This window comes from Rhinopithecus roxellana, chromosome 4 (assembly GCF_007565055.1).
Source record: "Rhinopithecus roxellana isolate Shanxi Qingling chromosome 4, ASM756505v1, whole genome shotgun sequence".
In the NCBI taxonomy this organism is placed as follows: Eukaryota; Metazoa; Chordata; class Mammalia; order Primates; family Cercopithecidae; genus Rhinopithecus; species Rhinopithecus roxellana.
Genome location: NC_044552.1, coordinates 122172908 through 122194126, shown reverse-complemented (window position 1 = coordinate 122194126; position 21219 = coordinate 122172908). Strand labels below are relative to the sequence as shown.

Genomic DNA, 21219 nt, shown 5'->3' with positions numbered 1-21219 from the left:
TTCCAACTCTGGCCCTTCCACTGTCTTCATAGGTGTCCAGTCATTTGAACTTTTCAGAGCCTCGGTATTAACGTATTGAATAGAAATATTTTACCCTCTTTGCTTTACTAGTCTGATAAGAAGATAAACTGAGTCAACATGAGAGAAGTGTTCTGTGAATGCAGGTTATTTATTTATTTACTTATTTATTCAGATAGGGTCACTGCAGCCTCAACATGAGAGGCTCAAGAGATCCTCTTACCTCAGCCTCCTGAGTAGCTGGGAACACAGGGGCACATTGCCAACCTGGCTAATTTTTGCATTTTCGGTAGAGATGGGATTTCACCATGTTGCCCAGGCTGGTCTCAATCTCCCAAGCTCAAGCTATCCTCCCATCTTGGCCTCCCAAAGTGCTGGGATTCCAGGTGGGAGCCACCAAGACGAGCCAATGTGAAACATTTTCAAAGTCAATTTAAATAAATGGATACAGTTATCCCTTTGTATCCACAGGGTCCACATCCACGAATTCAACCAACCGTGAATTGAAAATATTTTTTGAGGCCGGACATGTTGGCTTACATCTTAAGGTGCTTGTAATCCCAGCACTTTGGGAGGAGGCAGGCGGATCACCTGAGGTCAGGGTTTTGAGACCTGCCTGCCACAAAAATCAAATGTGCTTTTAGGCTATTTTTTATTTTAATAGAAACCCCATCTCTACTAAAAATACAAAAATTAGCTGGGCATGGTGTCAGGTGCCTGTAATCCCAGCTACTCAGTAGGCTGAAGCAGGAGAATTGCTTGAACCTGGGAGGTGGAGGTTGCAGTGACACAAGATTACACCATTGGACCCCAGCCTGGGCGACAGAGCACGACTCCATCTAAGAAAGACAGACAGAAAGAAAGAAAGGAAAGAACAGAAAGAAAGGAAAGAAAGAAAGAAAATGTTTTTTGAAAACCCAAAGGCCAGGCGCAGTGGCTCACGCCTGTAATCCCAGCACTTTGGGAGGCTGAGGCGGGCAGATCATGAGGTCAGGAGCTCAAGACCATCCTGGCTAACACGGTGAAACCCCATCTCTACTAAAAATACAAAAAATTAGCTGGGCGTGGTGGCAGGTGCCTGTAGTCCCAGCTACTTGGGAGGCTGAGACAGGAGAATGGTGTGAACCCGGGAGGCAGAGCTTGCAGTGAGCCAAGATTGTGCCACTGCACTCCAGCCTGGGCGACAGAGTGAGACTCTGTCTCAAAAAAAAAAAGAAAAAGAAAAGAAAACAGTAAAAAATAATACAAACTTTAAAATAAAATAGAACAACTATTTACATAGCATTCACATTGTATTATGTATTGCAAATAATCTAGAGATGACTTAAAGTATACGAGAGGGTGTGCATAGGTTATACACAAATACTAATACTAAGCCTTTTTTTTTTTTTTTTTTTTTGAGACAGAGTCTCCTTGTGTCACCCAGACTGGAGCATGGTGGCTCAATCTCGGCTCACTGCAATCTCCACCCCGCCAGGTTCAGGCAATTCTCTTGCCTCAGCCTCCCGAGTGACTGGGATTATAGGCACGCGCCACCACACCCAGCTAATTTTTGTATTTTTAGTAGAGACGGAGTTTCACCATGTTGGTCAGTCTGATCTCCAACTTCTGACCTCGTGATCCACCCGCCTTGACCTCCCAAAGTGCTGGGATTACGGGCGTGAGCCACCGCTCCTGGCCTACTAAGCCATTTTATCTAAGGGACTTGAGCATTCACGGAGTTTGTTGTCTGTGGGGACCCTGGAACCAATCCTGCCTGTGGGTACCAAGGGACAGTTGAGCACCTTGAGATATGTATAAAAACACATTCCTACCAAATAACAAAACTCTCAAAAGGATAGTTAGAAAAAGTTTAAAAGATTCCTATGGGCTTCAAGTCTTAAGCGCCGTAAAACTGGGACATGGGATTATGTACTTAAATATCTTAACCTTCTTGATATGCCTGTGGAAGCTGGAAAGGTATGCATGTCCAGGGTCTGAGGGCATATGGCTATTCTCAGTGCTTTTAAAGATGCCCAACAGGAGGAATTCACAGGAAGCAATATTTTAAGTTATGAAGCACAAAGAAGGGCCAAATAGTCCCAGACTCCAGCTCTGGGGTCAAGTGCTAAAAGCATTGTTACTTTCTTACTTATTAAGTTACAAAACATTGTTTCTGAGTCCCTGGCATGTAAATTACCTCAGATCCTCAAGAGTACAAAACAAGTGCTTTTAGTCCCAATTTGGGAAACAAGAGACTAAGAAGTGGAGCCAGTTTTCAAAAGTCAGAGGTTCTCCTAATTCACCATGCTGCCTCCCTCACCATACCTTTCCTTGGTGTCCTGTTGATTGTAACTCTGGATAATTAGCCAAGCTGATGTCTTGTTCTTTTACAGAAAGACAGAAAATTCTTCAGATTATTATAAACAATGTGTGATCCATTTTCCCTTGTGAGTGAGTGAATGGTCTGTTTAAAAGGGGCCTATCAAATGCTCCTCGTTAATGACTAAGAGCCTGTCTGCTTTCTTTCCAAAAGCGGTAATAGGGATTCAGATGGAAGTTGGGCCCACCAGGTGTGTGGATATGGTTAGAAGCTGGGGACAGTCTTTATTGACCATCATCTTGGAGGGATGGACTTTGCGACATCCAATGCAAAATTACTGCCTGTCTTCTGAGCCCATTCCTTCCTCATGGGTGCAGAGCTGGGGGGAGAAGAGTTCTCAATACCCAATGTTAGGGGTTTTGTTTTCTGTTGTGTTGCTGATAGATAAGGAAAGAATAAGAATGCAAAACCTGGGGTGGCGGGGGAGGGGGGCTCACTGAATTTTACATAATTGCATATGAGATGAGACTAGAAATTTGGCAGATGTTTCTGGCTACAGCCTCATTTTGCTTGGCCAGACAGTGGTTTTTGTTTTTGGTTTTCATTATTATTTTAATTTCAGTGCATTTAAGAGAAAATGCATTGCCCATGGCTCTGATTATCTTATTCTGATGTGATTTATAAGACTGGCTCCTGAAGCCATTAAATTTATGACCCATGGACTTAGAGATCTTTCCTATTCTGGCATTTTTATGGCTCTATGAAATTGGAAGGACAGGATAGTTCATAGTGAGAGTGACTCACAGGAATGGCTGGAAGGGAAAGTAACCCCTGATCAGGAAGGTTTTGGGAAAACATTCAGGTATGCCTTAGGCATAGAACTATTTAGTAACAGGAAAATCAAGATGGTTTCCACTCTGTTTTATAAAGATTGTAGCTAGGGTGAAGTTGCATTTTGAAAGGTGAGATGTTAAATTCTAAAGACTGTGTGGGCAAGGCAAAAATTGTACACAGTTGCAAAGGGCAACCTTGAAAGTCAATGCCGTGTCTCAACGCATCTACCAATTTTATTTTTTTGCTGTTGTTTGCTTTGTTTTTGTTTGTTTGTTTGTTGTTGTTGTTGTTTTCCTGAAGCAGGAAAGCAAATCCCTGGGTCTGCATTCAGCAGCAAATGAAAAACTCGCATGCATTATAAGGGTAATTTTGCTCCAAAAATCTTTAAGCACTGGAATCACACAAGTGAGCTTTTGGACTTCTATAAAATATGAACAATGGGGATGACTTTTTAAAAGAAAATCAGCCAGACCCCTGCTCTTCTCCCTCCTTTAAAATTTTTACCTTAATCTCAGCCAAAAGCCTGAGAAGTGATTCCCTTAAATTCTAATTTAGAAGCATCTACGTTACTGGAAGCCTTCACGCTGGTACTTGCACACTAAATTTCTGAAAGTTTATACCAGAATAGCTCAATATTGGTTATCTCCAGCCAGAAGAAATTGAGATGGGAATGGCTGAAAGGGGCGATTGTAAAATTATTACCCACTTTTGACCTGTTATATTTTGTTTTATTTATTTTAAACGTGAGCATGTTATCCATACATAAATAAAAGGAAAATTTAAGGAAACATTATTTTATTCACATTCTTTATTTTTCCTTATTTCATTATTGTTTTATTTACCTTATTTTAAAATAACTGTCATATATGTTTGATTTGAAATATTGTATTTTCTCTAAATTTACCCCAAAGTGTTCATTGTTAGGTAGCGTGTGACTTAATTCATATATCAGATCTTTTCTGTATGTCTCTTTTTAAATTATCTTTCAGAGGAAAATATAATCACAGTTTTCAGTTTGAACCCCAGATCATTTTGAGCGGAATATTAATTGATTTAATTAAATAAACTTATTTAATTATTGCTGAAACAGATAGATATGTGCTGAGCTTTGCTGGCAACACTGTAACACACTTGGGATCAAATGAGTTCATTAGGGTTAGGAAGGGCAATGACTTTGGCCTGTGGAATGCTACATTTAGAGTCTATGACTATCAGGCCGGGGCGCAGCGGCTCCTGTCTATAATCCTACCGCTTTGGGAGGCTGAGATGGGTCGATCACCTGAGGTCAGGAGTTGAAGACCAGCCTGGTCAACCTGGTGAAATCCCGTCTCTACTAAAAATACAAAAATTAGCCCGGTGTGGTGGTGGGTGCCTGTAATCCCAGCTACTCAGGAGGCTAAGGCAGGAGAATTGCTTGAACCTGGGGGGTGGAGGTTGCAGTGAGCTGAGATTGCACTCAAGCATGGGCCAGAGCGAGACTCCATCTAAAAAAAATAAAATAAAAGAGTCTATCAAAAGTAGCAAGAAGAGTAAGCAGCATGGTGTTAGAATCATCTAGGTGTCATAACAAATGGGCAGCCACTCATCTATTTTATGTATGTATATGTTAAGTGACTTGCATCCTTATGCTGATGACCCTTGGTCTACTCTTCCCACGAAGTGCTTGTCTGCTTGTGTATTTCCTTGGGAACAGTCTGTACTTGGCATGTTGCCATTATAACACTGCCATCATGCCGCCTGTGATACACTACTAGGTGGAGCACAGGACAGAGGACAGAGGAGCACAGAAAAGAAGAAACACAGAACCCTGCCCATCAGAGTTCACAGTTTCCCCAGCATCCAAATACACAAAGATATCTGTCTGAACACAATGTTATAGGCACACACTGAGTAAACTTTAAGGAGTGGCCAGCTGAGGTGGCTCACGCCTGTAATCCCAGGACTTTGGGAGCCCAAGGTGGGTGGATTACTTGAGCCCAGGAGTTTGAGATTAGCCTGGGCAACATAGCAAGACCCCATGTCTACAAATAATAAAAAACAATTAGCAGGGCATGGTGGTGGATGCCTGTAGTTCTAGCTACTCCAGAGGCTGAGGTGGGAGGATTTTTTAAACCAGGGAGGCAGAGGATGCAGGTAGCTGTGGTTGCACCACTGCACTCCAGCCTGGGTGACCCTGTCTCAAAACAAATCAAAACTTTTAATGATTGCTCATGGTCTTGCTGATAAAGTCTTTCACAGAAAACATGTGGAAAGCAGAGAAAACATATGTAAACTAAGTGTGTTCTCGTGTACATTTGTTTGCAGTGGCCAAGTTAGACTAGGAAAGGGCTGATTGCAGGCACACTGCCTATGAATTAACCCTGCTTCACAAGGAGCAGCAGTACCAAAAATATAAAGAAGAAAAAAAAAAAAAAAGACTAGAAAAGATCACTTGTAAGCCACAGTGAGGTGTAAGCAATAAATTAATTTTTGGTTTGAATAATTAACACTTTTCATGCAATATGAGAAAAACATTTAAATACTTTCTCTCAAATTTGGCTTAATTTCTTTGGATGATTGCATTTTTATTTTCTATTTTGTTTTTTGTAGTATTTATTTTTTCAATTTTTTGTTTAGATTCAGGGAATATATGCACAGGTTTGTTGTTTTTGTTAATAGATATATTGTTCTAATTAACACCAGGGAAAGTGTTAACATTGCTATGCCCCTAGTACAAGGCTTAAGTTACATAGGATTTTAGAGGCTTTTTTTCTTTCTTTCTTTGTTTTTTGTTTTTGAGATGGAGTTTTGCTCTTGTTGTCCAGGCTGGATTTTAGGGGCTTGCTGATGGATGAGGAGAGAAATTACTTAGCAGGATAGGTTAGAGACTGACTACAGGGCATAATGTCTTGCCTTGCCAATTAAATTGATTGATTATTGACTGGCTGATTGATTATATCCTGGGGGTGTTGAAGAAACTGGTGGGCGGCCTTTGTCCTAGAAACTATTATTGCAGCTGTGACAACTGCTTCAATAAGTTGTCAAATACATTAAAGAAGTAAATTCATGAAATGTGCTGTGCTTTGGATTCACCTGTCTTCCGCCACTCTCAGTAACTCACTAAGTCTCATTGACGTGGGAGTGTGGAAACATGTCTTCTCTGTCCTTACTCACCACCACCACTGGGATGACTGTCAGAAGTCTCCCAAGGGGCTTCTTTTGTATTAATTTCAAAGCTTTCTTTGCTCTCTTAGTGATAGCCAGTAAAACACTCTGATGAAGCCTAAACATCTCACCTATGGGATTATCAAGAACATGAAAGACATGGTCCATCTCCCTACTTAAAATTATTTTCAGCTGGGTGCGGTGGCTCATGCCTGTAATCTCAGCACTTTGGGAGGCCGAGGTGGGTGGATCACCTAAGATCAGGAGTTTGAGACCAGCCTGGCCAATATGGCAAAACCCTGCCTCTTCTAAAACTCCCATCTCAAAAAAAAAAAAAGTAAAAGAAAAAGAAAAGAAAAGAAAGAAAGAAGGAAAGCAAGCAAGCAAGCAAGCAAGCTAGCTAGCAAGCAAGCTGGTCAATAGAGCTGAGATTCAGCCCTAGGTCAAGTCCTCCCCTCCGGCCCTCACTACAAGCCTGAATGTGCAATGGCCTTTCTGCCTCATTTTCAGGATCCAGTTCTCCCAGACAGCCTACCTGGGTTCTCCAAATCTCCCTAAGCATCTGTTTCCTAAACTACCTAAAAATGTACTCCCATTTCCTGGCCCCCAAGTTGGGTAAGGTGTCACTCCTATGTACACAAACACTCTGTTTTAATCATACCACGTATTTGTAATGCACATTTTTGTTATATAAGACATACAGAGAAAAATGCATGTATCATAAGTGTATAGCTCGATGAAATCAAGATCAAGCTCAAGATCAGATCAAGAAATTAACAGCACCTGGTAGGATGTCTACCTTATGCACTCTCTCAACTATGAGCTCTGCCTTCCTCCCCAAAGGTAATCACATCTTAACTTCCAAATCAATTCATGCTGTTTGCCTGCTTTTACATTTTATATAAATCAAATTATACAGTCTGGGTTGTGTTTGTGAGATTTATTCCTTGTTGTATTCAGCAATTATTCACTCATTTTCATTGTGTAGTATTTCAGTATGTGAAACCACTCTAATTTCTTTATTCATTTTCCTATAGGTAGGCATTTTGAATGGTTCCCATTTTGGGGCTGTCATAAATAGTATTACTTTGAACACTATTGCAAATTTCTTATTGCATATATGTGCACTCTTTGGGGTCTATACCATGGAAGAGAACTATTGGGCAACAAGTTATACATATCTTCATCTTTAGCAGATACTGCCAAGCAGTTTTCCAAAATGGTGCACTAAGTTATACTCCCACTGCAATGTATATTTTTGTAGCTGTTTCTCATCTTCATCAATCACTGATAGTGTCTGTAATTACAAATTTTCCCTCTCTCTCCCTCTCCTTCTCCATCCCCCTCTTTTTGCCTAGCATGACATCTAGAAAGTATCTTTGTAAGTCCGGTGAATTAATAAATGGATCACTAACAAGCTTTCAGCTGTTTGCTTCTATACTCTTTTGTCACCTCTGAGGCAGGATAAAGTAATGGCTACAAGCATAGGCTTTGGGGCCAGATTACTGACCAGCTAATGACCATTCTGTACTAGTTTCTTTACTTTTGACATCACAGCGTTGTTATGAAGAGTAAACACCTTGAGTACAGACTACTTAGAACAGCCAGGCATGGTGGCTTATGCCTGTTATCCTGGCACTTAGGAAGTTCGAGACCAGCCTGGGCAACATGGTGAGACCACGTCTTTGCAAAGAATTAGAAAGGAAAATAAATTAGTCAGGTATGGTGGCACGTGCCTGTAGTCCCAGCTACTTGGGAGGCTGAGGTGGGAGGATCACCTGAGTCCAGGAGGTTGAGGCTTCAGTGAACCATGATTATACCACTGTTCTCCAGCCCAGACGTCCCCAAACAAGCAAAAAAAAAAAAAAAAAAAAAAAAAACAAATTTAGAACAATGTCTGACATATAATAAGAGCTCAGTAGAATTAGGTATTACAGTTATAATCTGGTTCTCAGGGCCTGTATCCTATTAGAGTTCCTAGAATTGGTTAGGAAGAATCTTAGAGCTTCCCGTCTGTGAAGCCTGCTCTAGGCACCCAACCCCACAGAGAGCCTCGGGACTTCTGAAGTTCCCTTTACCCTCGTTCACTGCCTGTCACATATTAAGGGTAGGTGCCCTGTCTCCCCAGATGGATGGCAAATTCTGTAAGGGAGTGACTGACTTATTCTTTTTGGTAGCAGTGGTTTTAGAGTCACATTTTAGCTTATGAGAATCTTAGCTGATTTGATTCCCCCAAACCCATATTTGAGTAGTCTACAGCTGGAGAGCTTTGGAGAAGACAAGTATCCCTTTTCCAATCAATTGTCTTGCTCAAAGGCAGGCTGGCTGGGGCTCAGGGAATGTGCTGGCAGGGATATGCCCCACCCCCTTAGGTAAAAGATACCTCTGTACACACATTATTTGACAGCACAGTGCTTAGTAAATATTTGTCATTTGTTTATTGATCTCTTGTTCTTTCTTGACTTCCCTGTTCTTGCCCTGTTCTCTTCCCACCCACTTGTGCTTGATCTTATCTCCCATCTGGGTGACAATGTTTGGGTCTCCTGTGGCACCTTTCGATTCTGGAGAAACACAATTCAGATCTTCTATGTGAAATGATGGACTATAATCCAATAAACCAGACTTCTACCTTCAAAAGATAAAAAAAAAAAAAAAGCTTTGTAACTCGTAACTGGCCCATCTGAGTTATCTGTAATTAGACTGCAGATTCCTAAGCCCAGTTGAACTGTGTTCAGATGAAAATGAGATTTAAGCACTTTTTGTTCAAGGAGGCATTCATAACTTATTGAGAATAAGAATGAGGGGGAATATGCAATGAGTCTCTGTGAGGGGGAACATGCAATGAGTCTAATATGCCGGCATCAATCTTTACTAGGAAAATACATGCTTTGGACTCTTATTTGTCAGCTGGGCCGGGTAGGGAATTGAACACGTAGCTAGTGCCTGTAGAGCAGTAAGTCAACTGCAGAGCATGACCTGTGGCAAAAAGCTATTGACTCCCTTTCATCTTCTTCCTTCATCAGAGTATGAGGGAGAAGAACTCAGTTCTCTCTGAACACCTGTTTGGCCCTTGGAAACCCTGTGGGGTAGGAGAGGGGGACTAAGATAAAGTGAGGTGAGACTCAGGAGCAAGGATAAGAGGAAAAAAGCTCACAGCTTTCCCTTGGGGAAATCCCTGCGCAAACTGGAAGGTCAGGGTAGCGGGGGCGCAGCAGGCCTGGAGGGGGTTTGTGCAATTTAGGCAGCAGCAACATCAACTGTTTGGGGATTCCCTGATTATTTGTTAGGTATTTGTGTGGAAGGCCTACAAGAGTGAAAAAGTCCAAACACTTTGGACTCAAGATCTCCTAGGATGGTGCCACCTTGCTTTCTCCCGCAGAGCACATCACAATGGGGTGAGCTCTAGGAGTGGGCTCTGCCACGCAGCCCCAGAGCCAGAGCCTGCTGGGCCCTTAGGGTGCTAAGTAGACACTGGCTCAAGAGACTTCAGTCCAAGCCACGGATGAGCTCCTTCAGGGTCACTTTACTGAGCCCACTGTGGACTTGGGTCAACTCCCGGTACTCTCAGAAACCAGATATCCAGCCAGGTCAGCTTTTTGGGAACATATCCACTTACTTAAAACATTCTCCCCAGCACTTTGGGGAGGCGAGGCAGCAGATCACTTGAGGCCAGGGGTTTGAGACCAACCTGGCCCACATGGTAAAACCCCAGCTCTACTAAAATACAAAAATCAGCCAGGCATGGTGGTGCATGACTATAGTCCCGGATACTCAGGAGCCTGAGGTGGGGGAATCACTTGAACCCGGGAGGCGGAAGCTGCAGTGAACCAAGATCACACCACTGCACTCCAGCCTGGGAGACAGGAAGACCTTGTCTCAAAAAAGGAAAAAAAAAAAAAAAAAAATCTCACGCTCTTGAGTGGCATTCTCCTAAACTTCAGAAACTATTTCTCAATTTCCATTTCAACAAACTGCTTTAAGTCAGCCTTCATCAGGCTCTGGAAGGGCAAAGAGTTGTCTGCTTTGTCCACTACAATATCCTGAGCACTCAGAATAGAGCCCAGCCCAGAGCAGGCTTTCAAATATTTCTGGAAAGAATTACCTGTTACTGAAGACAAGCCAAATGTCAGGACAAATAGTCCAACTTCACAGGACAGGCAATAAATACAGGAAGCATTACTTCATAGCCATCCTTGCAAGATGAGTAAATTGCAAAGGATTTCTTTGGATGGATTTATGACAGACACCATAAAATGCTGCTAAAAAGGCCTGGAATCTAGGTTGGCTTTAAGACCATCCTACACTCCCCTGGAGTCAGAAACCACTGCTGTTGGGAACAAACCACTAAGCTGGAAATTACAGCAGGATTTTCATGGTTTTCAATTTTAAACTAACCCATCATCGCCCCCTTAACCAAAATATACAAAATAATACATGACACAATATATGTAAATATTTTTCAAGGTTTTATTGCAAACCAAAATCAGTTTATCACACACAAAAAAAGTTGTGTGATGGGAGGAGGGAAGGATTGTACATATTATAACCATGTTAATTACAGTACATTAAAATGGTGGTTTACATTACAAATAAGCCTGTCAGTTTAAATATACTAGTGTTATAACCCAATGTACAGACTTTCTTTATACAATACATACAATTATCAGGAATGCAAAAAAAAAAAAAAAAAACCATAAATAATGCCCATTTTACAGGTGACATTTTAAACAATGAAAAACACCAACGGCTCTGACTGACAACTGGGGCATTGGTCCATAAAAACCCTTTCTAAAAATAGAAATATCTGTAGCAGCAATGCTTTCTTTAAGCATCTGAATGAGTCATTGCAAGACCATTTCAATAAATTTTAATTATTAACCATATCTTACAAAAAAGTCTACACATAAATTTATCTTCCAAATATGGAAGAAACAAACAATGTCCCACGTTGTAGTGTCCTGCAAGTGTCACATTGATGCTTATAACAAAATCCATCTGTGATCAGGCATACCACACTCACACAACTGTTCACACAGCATATCCACAAGGGAAAATAAAGAACTGCAACACTCTGCGATAGGAAAAGCTTTGGAGCTAACACAATCTCTTCAAAAAAGGCACATTTCATAATATTCATCATCACAGCCTAGAGAGACCTGCAGGAGACCTTTCTTAGAACAGCGTCTGCCTTCTAACGCAACTCCTGCCTCTGTCTAAGGCGGCACTCTAATGCTCGTTTCAGAGATAGCACCACGTTGGAAGGAAGAATAAAAATGCAAACCTCATGAGCTCACTGAGGAGGATGTGCTCTTCAAAAAGCTTCCAGCGAACAGTGTGCAGTAAGATTGCTAAGCTTCCAGACATGTGCAAATTCTCTTGTAACATGTCCTGTCAGCTGGCGGCTCCACCAAAAGGCTAACTAAAACATTCAGAAACACACATAAAACCCTTTAAAACCAAGCCCTAACAGCGTTCAGAGGAAAGAGTCCGTGGGAGGCGCGTAGGAAAAGCCTAGGAAAGCCTCGGCAGCTTCCTTGACGCTGGCTGTGACGAGGATGCTGTCAGGGGACTTGCCAATGGAATTGGGGACAGGCTCTTCGGTAAACTCAGGGTCAAAGTGCCGCAGGTCATTGGGCCCACTCTGTGAGGGGAAGGGAAAAACACGCTTGTCAAGAACTCACACTGGACACAGGACAGGGAAATCCTGAGCAGGCTTTACATACCAAGTTTAAGTCTTACATCAACTTCCATAATCACCCATTTCAAGCACAAAATCTCAAAAGGCTACACACAGTTTAAACATAAGAATAACATTCATGGCCGGGCGCGGTGGCTCAAGCCTGTAATCCCAGCACTTTGGGAGGCCGAGACGGGCGGATCACGAGGTCAGGAGATCAAGACCATCCTGGCTAACACAGTGAAACCCTGTCTCTACTAAAAAAAAAAATACAAAAAACTAGCCGGGCGAGGTGGCGGGCGCCTGTAGTCCCAGCTACTGGGGAGGCTGAGGCTGGAGAATGGCGTAAACCCGGGAGGCAGAACTTGCAGTGAGCTGAGATCCGGCCACTGCACTCCAGCCCAGGCGACAGAGCGAGACTCCGTCTCAAAAAAAAAAAAAAAAAAAAAAAAAAAAAAGAGTAACATTCATTTTTTGCCTTTTGATGCTTTTATTGATAAATGTGCTTAAAAATTATGGGAGCCTTGTTGGGACACAAACATGTACTTTTTATGTAGGAAAAATAATGGGTTTATGGAGAAAATATCTGCCAATGTATTCCTTCCAACCCTCCCCCAGACAATCCTGAATTAAAAGAAATGCCCTTTGGGCTTCACTGTACTTAGAAGAGACAGATACTCACCACATTTGGGTTAAAAGGGGGAGTAATCTTCTTATTAATGAGATCATCCCAGTTAATTAGCGAGAAGAAGACATGACTCTTAATCTCCATCTGTTGATAAGAAACCCAAGATTAATTTAGACAGGTGCATTCAATAAGGGCAGGGAGGTCTAGTGCACGTCCCCGCTGGCCCAGGAGAACAGGAAAACATCACTCACAAAGTCATCTTTGGCTCCCAGCCGCTTTGTCCTGTCCTTCTGCAGGAGGCCCTCCAGGAGGTGTCTTGCGGAATTTGTAATATTTGGTTTCAACTGGAGGGGCTTGTTCAGAATGTTGTCGTACATTTCAGCTGTGTTTCGGCTATAAAAAGGAGGCTGAAAGAAGGGGAAAATTACTTTAGACTTAATTGGAAGTTTTGTATGGCATATATTACCAACAGAGAAAAAGATGTAAACTGCAATAAATACTAGGCTCGATTTGAGAAACTCTCCCAACCTCGATGCCTTCTTTTCCCTCGCTATTTGTCTACTTTGCAATGTTAATAAGCGGTAGCTTTTCAGCACCACACAGGTTAAGTGTGGTCCTATCTAGTAAAATGTGAAATGCACAAAATAACTAGGTAAGTGATTATTCTTATGACATATAAAATGACCAATATGCCTCTTAGCTGCATTGATAAGCCTACTGATAAGGGCAAGACACAATGGCCAAGCATGGGCTGTGTGAAGACAATATTGTAGGGAGCAGGTAGTGTTCCATGCTTCCCAAAGTGCCACTCACCAGGCCATACAGCATCTCATACAAGACGGCTCCCAGGCACCACCAGTCCACGGTCCTGTCATAAGGCTGCTTATGAAGCACCTCAGGTGCGAGATACTGAAAGACAGACCAGGGAAACAAGAGTTCAGAACGTGTGAAAGCAGGCACTCCCACAACCACACATTTAGTTTGAAAAAGCTAAGAGATCCAGAGCCAGCTTGGAAGACATATATCTTTAGATTCCTTCCTGATAAAACTGCTGGACTTCTTGAGGGTGACTGGCTACCTATGTGTACTAACATTTAGGAAATTGCTGGGCACTTGGTATCTCTTACTTGGAGATTTAGAAAATTTTTATGATGCAGATCTTACAAACAGCTACTTTTCAGTAAACAACAGAAAGCCTTGGGATTTCTCTTGCTACATCAAACAGCAAATGTATTTTATTTGCACTGAATTGTACTAAGTAATTTCTGAAAGGAGTTTACTCTTCTTGGTACTTCAAGGCATGATTGTACATCTCTCTCCTGGAAGGCGGGGGTAAACCAGGCACCAAACCAAGAGGGCGCCTACCTCCGGCGTGCCACAGAAGGTGGATGTCGTGCTGTTGTGTTCAATGTTCTCCTTGCAGAGTCCGAAGTCAGTAAGGACAATGTGTCCCTGTGAATCTAGCAAAATATTCTCTGGTTTTAAGTCTCTGTAAAAAAGTGAATAGAAAAGTAGTTGCACAAGTTAATTTCACTTCCTAAGATATCCTCTTAAAGATAATTGCTAAAGGTATTAGAGGCATTTTAGGTTCACTGTAGTTGTATAGTGAAGAAAAAAGGGAGCCTTGTTCTCATCTATTCTGGATTAGGCACAATCCTACTTGGCTGGTTCCCCCTTGGCACGAAGTCAAGCCAGCTCACGTGCTAGGGGATCTGGTTTTAGGCAACCAAGTTGCACATAAACACAAATTATTTTAAGGCCCTATGAAAGAGCCAGTGCTACGTCTCCTTTATACCCAAACAGGTAGCCTTAAGAGCTCTCAGGCTTACCTATAAACGATGTTCAGTGAGTGCAGGTAGCCCAAGGCACTGGCTATTTCAGCAGCATAGAAACGAGCCCGTGGTTCCAGGAAGCAGCGTTCCCTCTGGAGATGGTAGAACAACTGCCAGAGACAGAACAAAGTCAGTCTGGGTTGCAAATGAATTTAATTAGTTTTGACATATACAGCAAAAGCACAACTGCAGGAAGCAGCCCCAAGTAATCTATTAACTATAAACCTGATAGGTTGAAGAAAATGCTAATTCTGGTAACATTCTCCCCACCAAGTATCTTTGAAAACTTTCTTCTCAAACTAAAACAAAGCAGGCTGTGCAGAGACACTAAGAGTTGACTTCTATTCCCTCTGCTCACCTCTCCACCATTAATGTAGTCTAGGACAAAGTACAATTTGTCAGCAGTCTGGAAAGAGAAGTGAAGGCCCACCAGGAAAGGGTGTTTCACATTCTTCAGCAGAACATTCCGCTCTGACATAATATGCTTCTCCTAGGAAAATGACAATTCAGATTTAGTGGCATATTTCAACTTGGCACCAAAATTCCAAGATCAAGATTATTCAAGGAGTGTCTACCTCCAACGCCAACCTCATCAAGCACATCTCATACCTCTTTCTTTTTCAGGATTGCTTTCTTCTGTAAAACTTTGACTGCATAGAACACTTCTTCTGCCTTGTGTCTTGCTAGAAGAACCTGAAATTTCAATTTAAAAAAAATCATTTTTCTGTCCTCATCCAGGGAGAATGTAAAATGAGGACACGAAGAAAGCATACCAAAAGATCTTCAGATTTGAAATTACCTTTCCAAAACTGCCCTTCCCAATCACTTTCAAGAAGTGAAAGTCAGATGGTTTAGCATGAGGATTGGACGATGGGCCAAGGTTGATTTGCTGAGAAGGACTTGGCTAGGAAAAAAAGAAAAGGATTTCTTTTAATATCATTGCTTCAAAGGAAGACATCTATAACATAAACGATGTAGAAGATGTTACATCTACAAATGACTGAGGCAAATGACCATACATCTATCTATAAACATTCAAAACCACATTTCATCACAAGTCATTTCAAATGAGTATGGAAACTGCACACAATCATGTTGTTTTGGACAGATAAAACCTTTTTATGAAATATGCCTTTTAAAATAATCCACTTTGGAGGTAAAATACGCCCACGAAAAAATAAAATAATACTGACTGAATACTTAAATATTTGTTATCACTTGTTATGCCATAAAGTAATGAAGCATTCCTGCTTTGATACTAAATTCTAGAAATGCTGTTTTAAACCATTAATGCAGGAATACTAACTGACTCCCTTACAGTTCTCCACAGGGGCACTGCACATGGAAAATACTTACTGGAGGAGAAGGGTTGGCATTCATAAGTTCAGGCTCCTGAGGTTGGGAGATTTTCAAGATGGACTGAACTTCAGGGCTGCCGGGAATAAAGGGCACGATTTAGAATCCAGCTTGCCACTAGGGGGCACACCAACATCAAAAGTCAGTTTCTGGCTCTACCGTCTTCTGCCCGGATAATTCGGTGTTTAAACTGAAAATACCCCATATATTACTCAGTTAAAGAAAATAATAAACCCCGTGAAATACAGAAATAAGGATTGTTGTTCATGGAGAAAGGGCGTGAATTCGGCCGACACGAACCATTTATCTTACAACTCCAGTTCAAGCCAAATCAGCAAATTAACTTTAATGCTTAAAATGTGTCTAATATATTAAAATTTAAGGAGAAAACAGATTCCCACCCCAGAAGAAGTCTTCGCCGTGATGAGAATGTTTACTGCTGGCAAATTCAAACCAGACTAGTTATTCTTATTTCCTCAAATCCCATCAAACTTACTGTTTGCATGCATAGGAGTTATTGGCAATCTTCTGAATAAAGTCGTTCAGGCCCATCCTCCTTTGCTTCATGAAAGCTGTGGATTAACGAGGAGAAATAAAGAAACGTTTAGACGGCTTCATAACGTCCGGAGCCACATACACTAATCTGATCCCGGACTTTCAAAAAATTTCCACTTTGAGTCTCCTGGAGCAGAAGTCCTGCCAGATTCCTGCACTCACCGATGAGAATGGCCACCATGCCCCTCATCCTGGAGTAAGTGAGGGTGCCCTTAGCTGCCTCGGTTTTCACCGTCATCACCACAGCAGGGAGACAGGAAGACGTTAGCGCTCGGAGACCGGCTCGGTGTATGCTGCGCCGGGCCGCGCGCTCGGCCTTATAGGCGAGGCACCGCCGCGGGGGCGGGGCCTGCGCGACAATGAGAAGCGGCCCCGCCCTTCGCCTCGCCCCTCCCTCCGCCCCGACCGCCTCGCGGTTTGCTGGCAGCCGCGCTGCCTGCGGCGGGCGGTTCTGTCCCCATTGAGAGGGCGAGACCCGGGCAGGGGCGCGAGGACCGTCCGGGGAGGGCCTGGCGCGGGGCCGTTATCAGCCTCCATCGGCCCCCGGGGCAGGAGAGAGGGAAAGCGCTGACGGAGGGCGCGGGGAGGGCCGGAGAGCCCGGGGTAGTTTTCCACCTCTCATTTATTCCGCCGCCCGAGAAAGCCGGGGTCGCAGCGCCGAGGCGCTTCCCGGCGGGTGCGCGGCGGCCACGGTGGCTTCGCTCACTCGCTCCCTGCAGATTCCCTTTCCCCGGCCTGGCGCCGTCCTGCGGCCGGACCCCCACCTCCCGCCCAGCCCAAGCTGACGGTGCGCGCCACCCTCTGGGGTTTATCTCTGGGGCGCAGGGCGAAGCGCGCGACCTTGCCTGCCAGGTCCTCCCGTTCCCGCCGCCGGGACCCCGGCTCCCAGAACTCCGACGAAAGCCTGCCCCTGCCGACTAGCCCGCGAGCCGGGCAGGAGCCGAGCCGCTCTGGGGAAGTGAGCCAAGTCCCCAGCGGGGCCGGCGACCGCGCTTACCCAGTCCGCTCAGCAGGAAGGACTCGCTCCTTTTCTGCGCATCGGCCCTCTTTTTGTGGCGGGGCCGCAGCAGGGACTCGAGCCGGGCCCTAGCTAGCGCGCCCTGCATCTCCCCCATGTGCAGCGGGCGGCGGGGCGCACGGCAGGCGAGAGCGACCGGCGAGCACTGACGTTTCCTTGAAGGAGCCGCCGTGACTCAGGCCGGGCAAGATTTCCTGCCCCGAGTCCCAAAACAAACAAATGGCCCTTGTGCACGGTCGGGTCGCTTCCGAAAACGCCTTTTTTGTGCTTTTGGCCAAAACCAAGCAAGGCTGAAAAATCCCAGAACTTGGAAGAGGAGGAAGGAAGGAAAGAAAGAGGGAAGGGGGGGAGGGAGAGGTCAGGAATGTGCAGGGGAGGGGGCGGAAATAAAAGTCGTCTCTGCTCTAAAGGAAAAAGTACAATCTGCATTTCACTTTTTTTTTTCTAAAGTAATCTCTGAGAACATTTTGTCCGTTCCGCATGTAATTTTTTTCCTTGCATTTTTAATCTCTGTCATGCCAAGAACACGTGAGGAGGTAACAAGCGAAGGGAGGAGGTAGCTTTGCCCGGGGACCGACCTGGCGTGACCTGGGCATCCTCGATTCCTCTATGGGGCCTGCTTCTCTCCCGGTCTCCCACCTGAAAACCCTGCAGGTCACGATACGTGGTCTTGAAATCATCCCTACTGCTCCCTGGGTTTAACTCAAGGCTGCCCCAGGGCTTGTCTTAATTTTGCCACCTCGCTCTTTCTCTCGAGTCCCACAGAAACTGTGACTTTATCCTGAAAGATTAGCCGGGTGACCCTGCTGCAGAAGGCAGGGCAGGGAAGGGAGGGAAGCTGGAGGCGGCGGCCCCGGCTCTGCAGAGCAGCGATGCCGGTGCCTTCCAGTAACCCCGCGACTGGGGGATGTCTGGGAGCCGCAGGCTGACCGCCGGCGCGGGGACGTGAGCCCGTGCTGGCCGGGAAGCCACGAGCACAGCGATTGGGCACAGAGCAGGCTGTTACAAGTTACCACTATTCGCAGGGCCAGGTACCTGGCGCTCGCTGTTGCTGTCTGCGGTGGCTGCCCTGCCATGACCTCTTGCTGCCAAGGGCTCTGCCATCTTAAAGTTGCCTACTGGATCTGGCACAGTCCCGAAATACCAGCTGTCAAACCAGGAATAGCGTGTGAAACGCCTTTTCCTTGGTCTTGGGCAGGGGTTTGTTTTGCAGGCAAAACCACCCCCACTTGCCCTAAAGTGATCTCTAGTCTCAACTGCTTCTTGGTTTGCTTTGTTGCAACAGTCCCAAACCGAGAGAAGAGAAACACACATTCTCTTTTTCTGGAGTCTGGCTGGGAACGTTTTCTTAGTGCCCACACTTAAAGCACTTACTGGGGACGGGCGCAGTGGCTCAGCTCACACCTGTAATCCCAGCACTTTGGGAGGCCGAGGCGGGTGATCACAAGAGATTGAGACCATCCTGGCTAAACGGAGAAACTCCTTGTCTACTAAAAATAGAAAAATTAGCCAGGCGTGGTGGTGGGCGCCTATAGTCCCAGCTACTCGGGAGGCTGAGGCAGGAGAATCGCTTGAACCCGGGAGGAGGAGGTTGCCGTGAGCCGAGATCGTGCCACTGCACTCCAGCCTGGCAACAGAGCCAGACTTGTCTCAAAAAATAAAAATAAAAATAAAATAAAGCACTTACTAGTACCTGAAATTGACATGCCAACCTAAAGCAATGTTTAGGCAATTTCAAATCACAGTAACTGGCCTATGTCTGCTTCCTTTTGCACGGAATCGTCATAGAATATGACTTTGTTATTGCCAATACCACCCATACGTCATGTCCCACCATTCAACTAGCCTAGCCCACCCTAGCCCTGCTCCCACCTGGTTCCTTCCCCTGTTGAGGGGGCAAATTGTGCTCAGGCTGTCCAGAAACATCAGCCTGCACACAGACTTTTGCATGTTTTTTTTCAAACATTAAATTAAGAAACCTACAACCAGAGACCCTCTCCTACACCCCACCTTATGTGCCTTCCCCATGTCAAGTAACCCCAAATCCTCTGAAGCATCTGCAAAATATAGTACTGGAAGTACGAACCTTTCAAAGGGGATTTTATAGCTGCTTCTTTCATTCTTCGGGTTGCCCAAGGATATGCAGGTTGGGGATTACTTCTGGAGGCTGGAGGTAGAGCTCAGTTATGGCTGAAATAGGCCTCCCTGCTACATGCCTCTGATAAGCTGGAAGCTCTGAGATGACATGAGAGCACGAGCCAGAGGCGGCTATCCCTGTTCTGTTATGAACCCCACTTTATATCAAGGCAATTTAAATACAGGAAGGGAGCAAGCTGCAAAGTTCAACCCTGGGCCATTTATTCTCCCCATTGCAACATCACTCAGAAAATTACAGTCATCAGCGTCCTAGCTTTATTACACCCCCAGCACAACACACAAGAAATATAACTTAACTGATTATCCTCACAAATCAGTCCAGAAAAAATTCAAAACACATGCACAGGGTTCATTTTCTCAAAGAGGCTCTGTGGCATGCATTCCGGGAGGAACGTGGAATTCAAGTCGGAAGGCTCTACGCGGAATAGAGAATAGATGCAACCGTATGATTTGTGGTTGGAAAAGAAAGGGAACGTCTGATGTGCTCCTTCCTCCTCTACCCTAATGTTCAGCACTTGGAGACGGATGGTCGGCTAAACTTATCATTTAACAGAGAGAATCAAGTTGTTGAGACTGGCTTTTCTTCCAACCGGATACCTGATGGGTGGAGCAGGCGCCCCCTGTTCTGTCCCAGCAACCTACTAAGACTTCCGAACAGGAAGGTGACACACGGCGGAGGGGTGCTTGGGGGGAGGGGGAGACGGGGGAGCTGTTTGTGACGCGCGCCTGTTAACACTGCACAGGCTTTAGGTTGCCCTGTAGCTGCTATTCAAACGCTTGATCTGTCCTTCCTTCCTGTCGCCAGCCTCTTTCTTTGGTCCAGATAGTCCTCCTACTGGGAGGAATCCGGCCCCTTTCCTCTTACTCCCTGGTGGCGAAGTGCTCAGAGTAGCTTCGCGAACTGTTTGTAAATGCAACCTAGAGGGCGATCGAGTTCTCTGAGAGAACGTGCTCTGTATACGCGACTTGCCCCACTTGTCTCCTGAGATTCTATTGGTCCAGATAATTTCTCTACAATGCCTCGTGCAGTCATGGAAAATATAGACGGCTTGATATGAGATAGGCTAATTACCTCCCCACTTCTCCAAACGAATGGTCTCACATTTATGTCTCGGTGCTGGGAAAACTGCAGTCAAAACCCTCAAGTGGGAATAATTGACCACGATAAAAAAGCTTGCACTGAAACTAAATGTTTCCCAGTGCATGTGCATTTTAATGCTTCAGAAAATTGTTTTTCACTCTTCGATTTTATTTCCCTATAGTCTGATGGACTATCAATGCTAAAAACTGAGAGCTTCACAAAGATACGACTTTTTCCATTTAATTTTAAAAGGCTTATAAATTACCGATATTTCTCAACATATTAGAGAAAATATTTTGAAAAATATTTTTATAAGGACTTAACCATATTCACTCTTAAGACACTTCTTAAATGTATCAGCTGTAATGTTCATAATTCCCCGTGCATGTTATCTTCCATTGATAATAAGGCAATATAATTGTTTCATATTGTTCAAAGTACCATCAATTTTAGAACAATCCTATGCAGAGTTTAAGTTCCCATACTTTTTGATTCATTGTTTGATGCACATAGAAACCTTTCCCTGGAACACCCTCAAAACAGCACATAGAAATACCAGAAAATATAATTATTATAATTACAGAAAACATAATTATTACTCTAGAGAGAAACTGAAT

At 44.2% G+C, this 21219-nt stretch overlaps 1 protein-coding gene across 3 annotated transcripts; it reads right to left on the bottom strand.

Annotated features, from left to right (window-relative positions):
• Positions 1-10743: 10743 nt before the first annotated feature.
• LOC104678238 (serine/threonine-protein kinase Sgk1) lies at positions 10744-19694 on the bottom strand. 3 transcript variants are annotated; one of them, XM_030928614.1, is made up of 12 exons: positions 19451-19694; positions 16288-16363; positions 15792-15867; positions 15235-15339; positions 15045-15128; positions 14794-14925; positions 14433-14545; positions 13969-14092; positions 13417-13512; positions 12855-13010; positions 12658-12747; positions 10744-11939 (listed from the first exon to the last, which is right to left on the bottom strand). In XM_030928614.1, exons 1-12 carry the CDS (start codon positions 19482-19484, stop codon positions 11772-11774), a joined length of 1254 nt encoding a protein of 417 aa, XP_030784474.1. In that variant the 5' UTR covers positions 19485-19694; the 3' UTR covers positions 10744-11771. The 3 variants fall into 3 exon arrangements, with proteins under 3 accessions (XP_030784474.1, XP_010381767.1, XP_010381768.1); XM_010383465.1 differs by lacking the exon at positions 19451-19694 and adding an exon at positions 17344-17791; XM_010383466.2 differs by lacking the exon at positions 19451-19694 and adding an exon at positions 16509-16662 and having other exon boundaries at positions 10748-11939.
• Positions 19695-21219: the final 1525 nt, after the last annotated feature.

Excerpts from the sequence above, each read along its gene's own strand:
- LOC104678238 (XM_010383465.1), bottom strand. The coding sequence starts at position 17,461 with ATGGGGGAGATGCAGGGCGCGCTAGCTAGGGCCCGGCTCGAGTCCCTG. Across the intron at positions 12,748-12,854 it reads TGGGAGCCAAAGATGACTTT|ATGGAGATTAAGAGTCATGT; the intron begins GTGAGTGATGTT and ends TCTTATCAACAG. Across the intron at positions 11,940-12,657 it reads CCCCTTTTAACCCAAATGTG|AGTGGGCCCAATGACCTGCG; the intron begins GTGAGTATCTGT and ends TTCCCCTCACAG.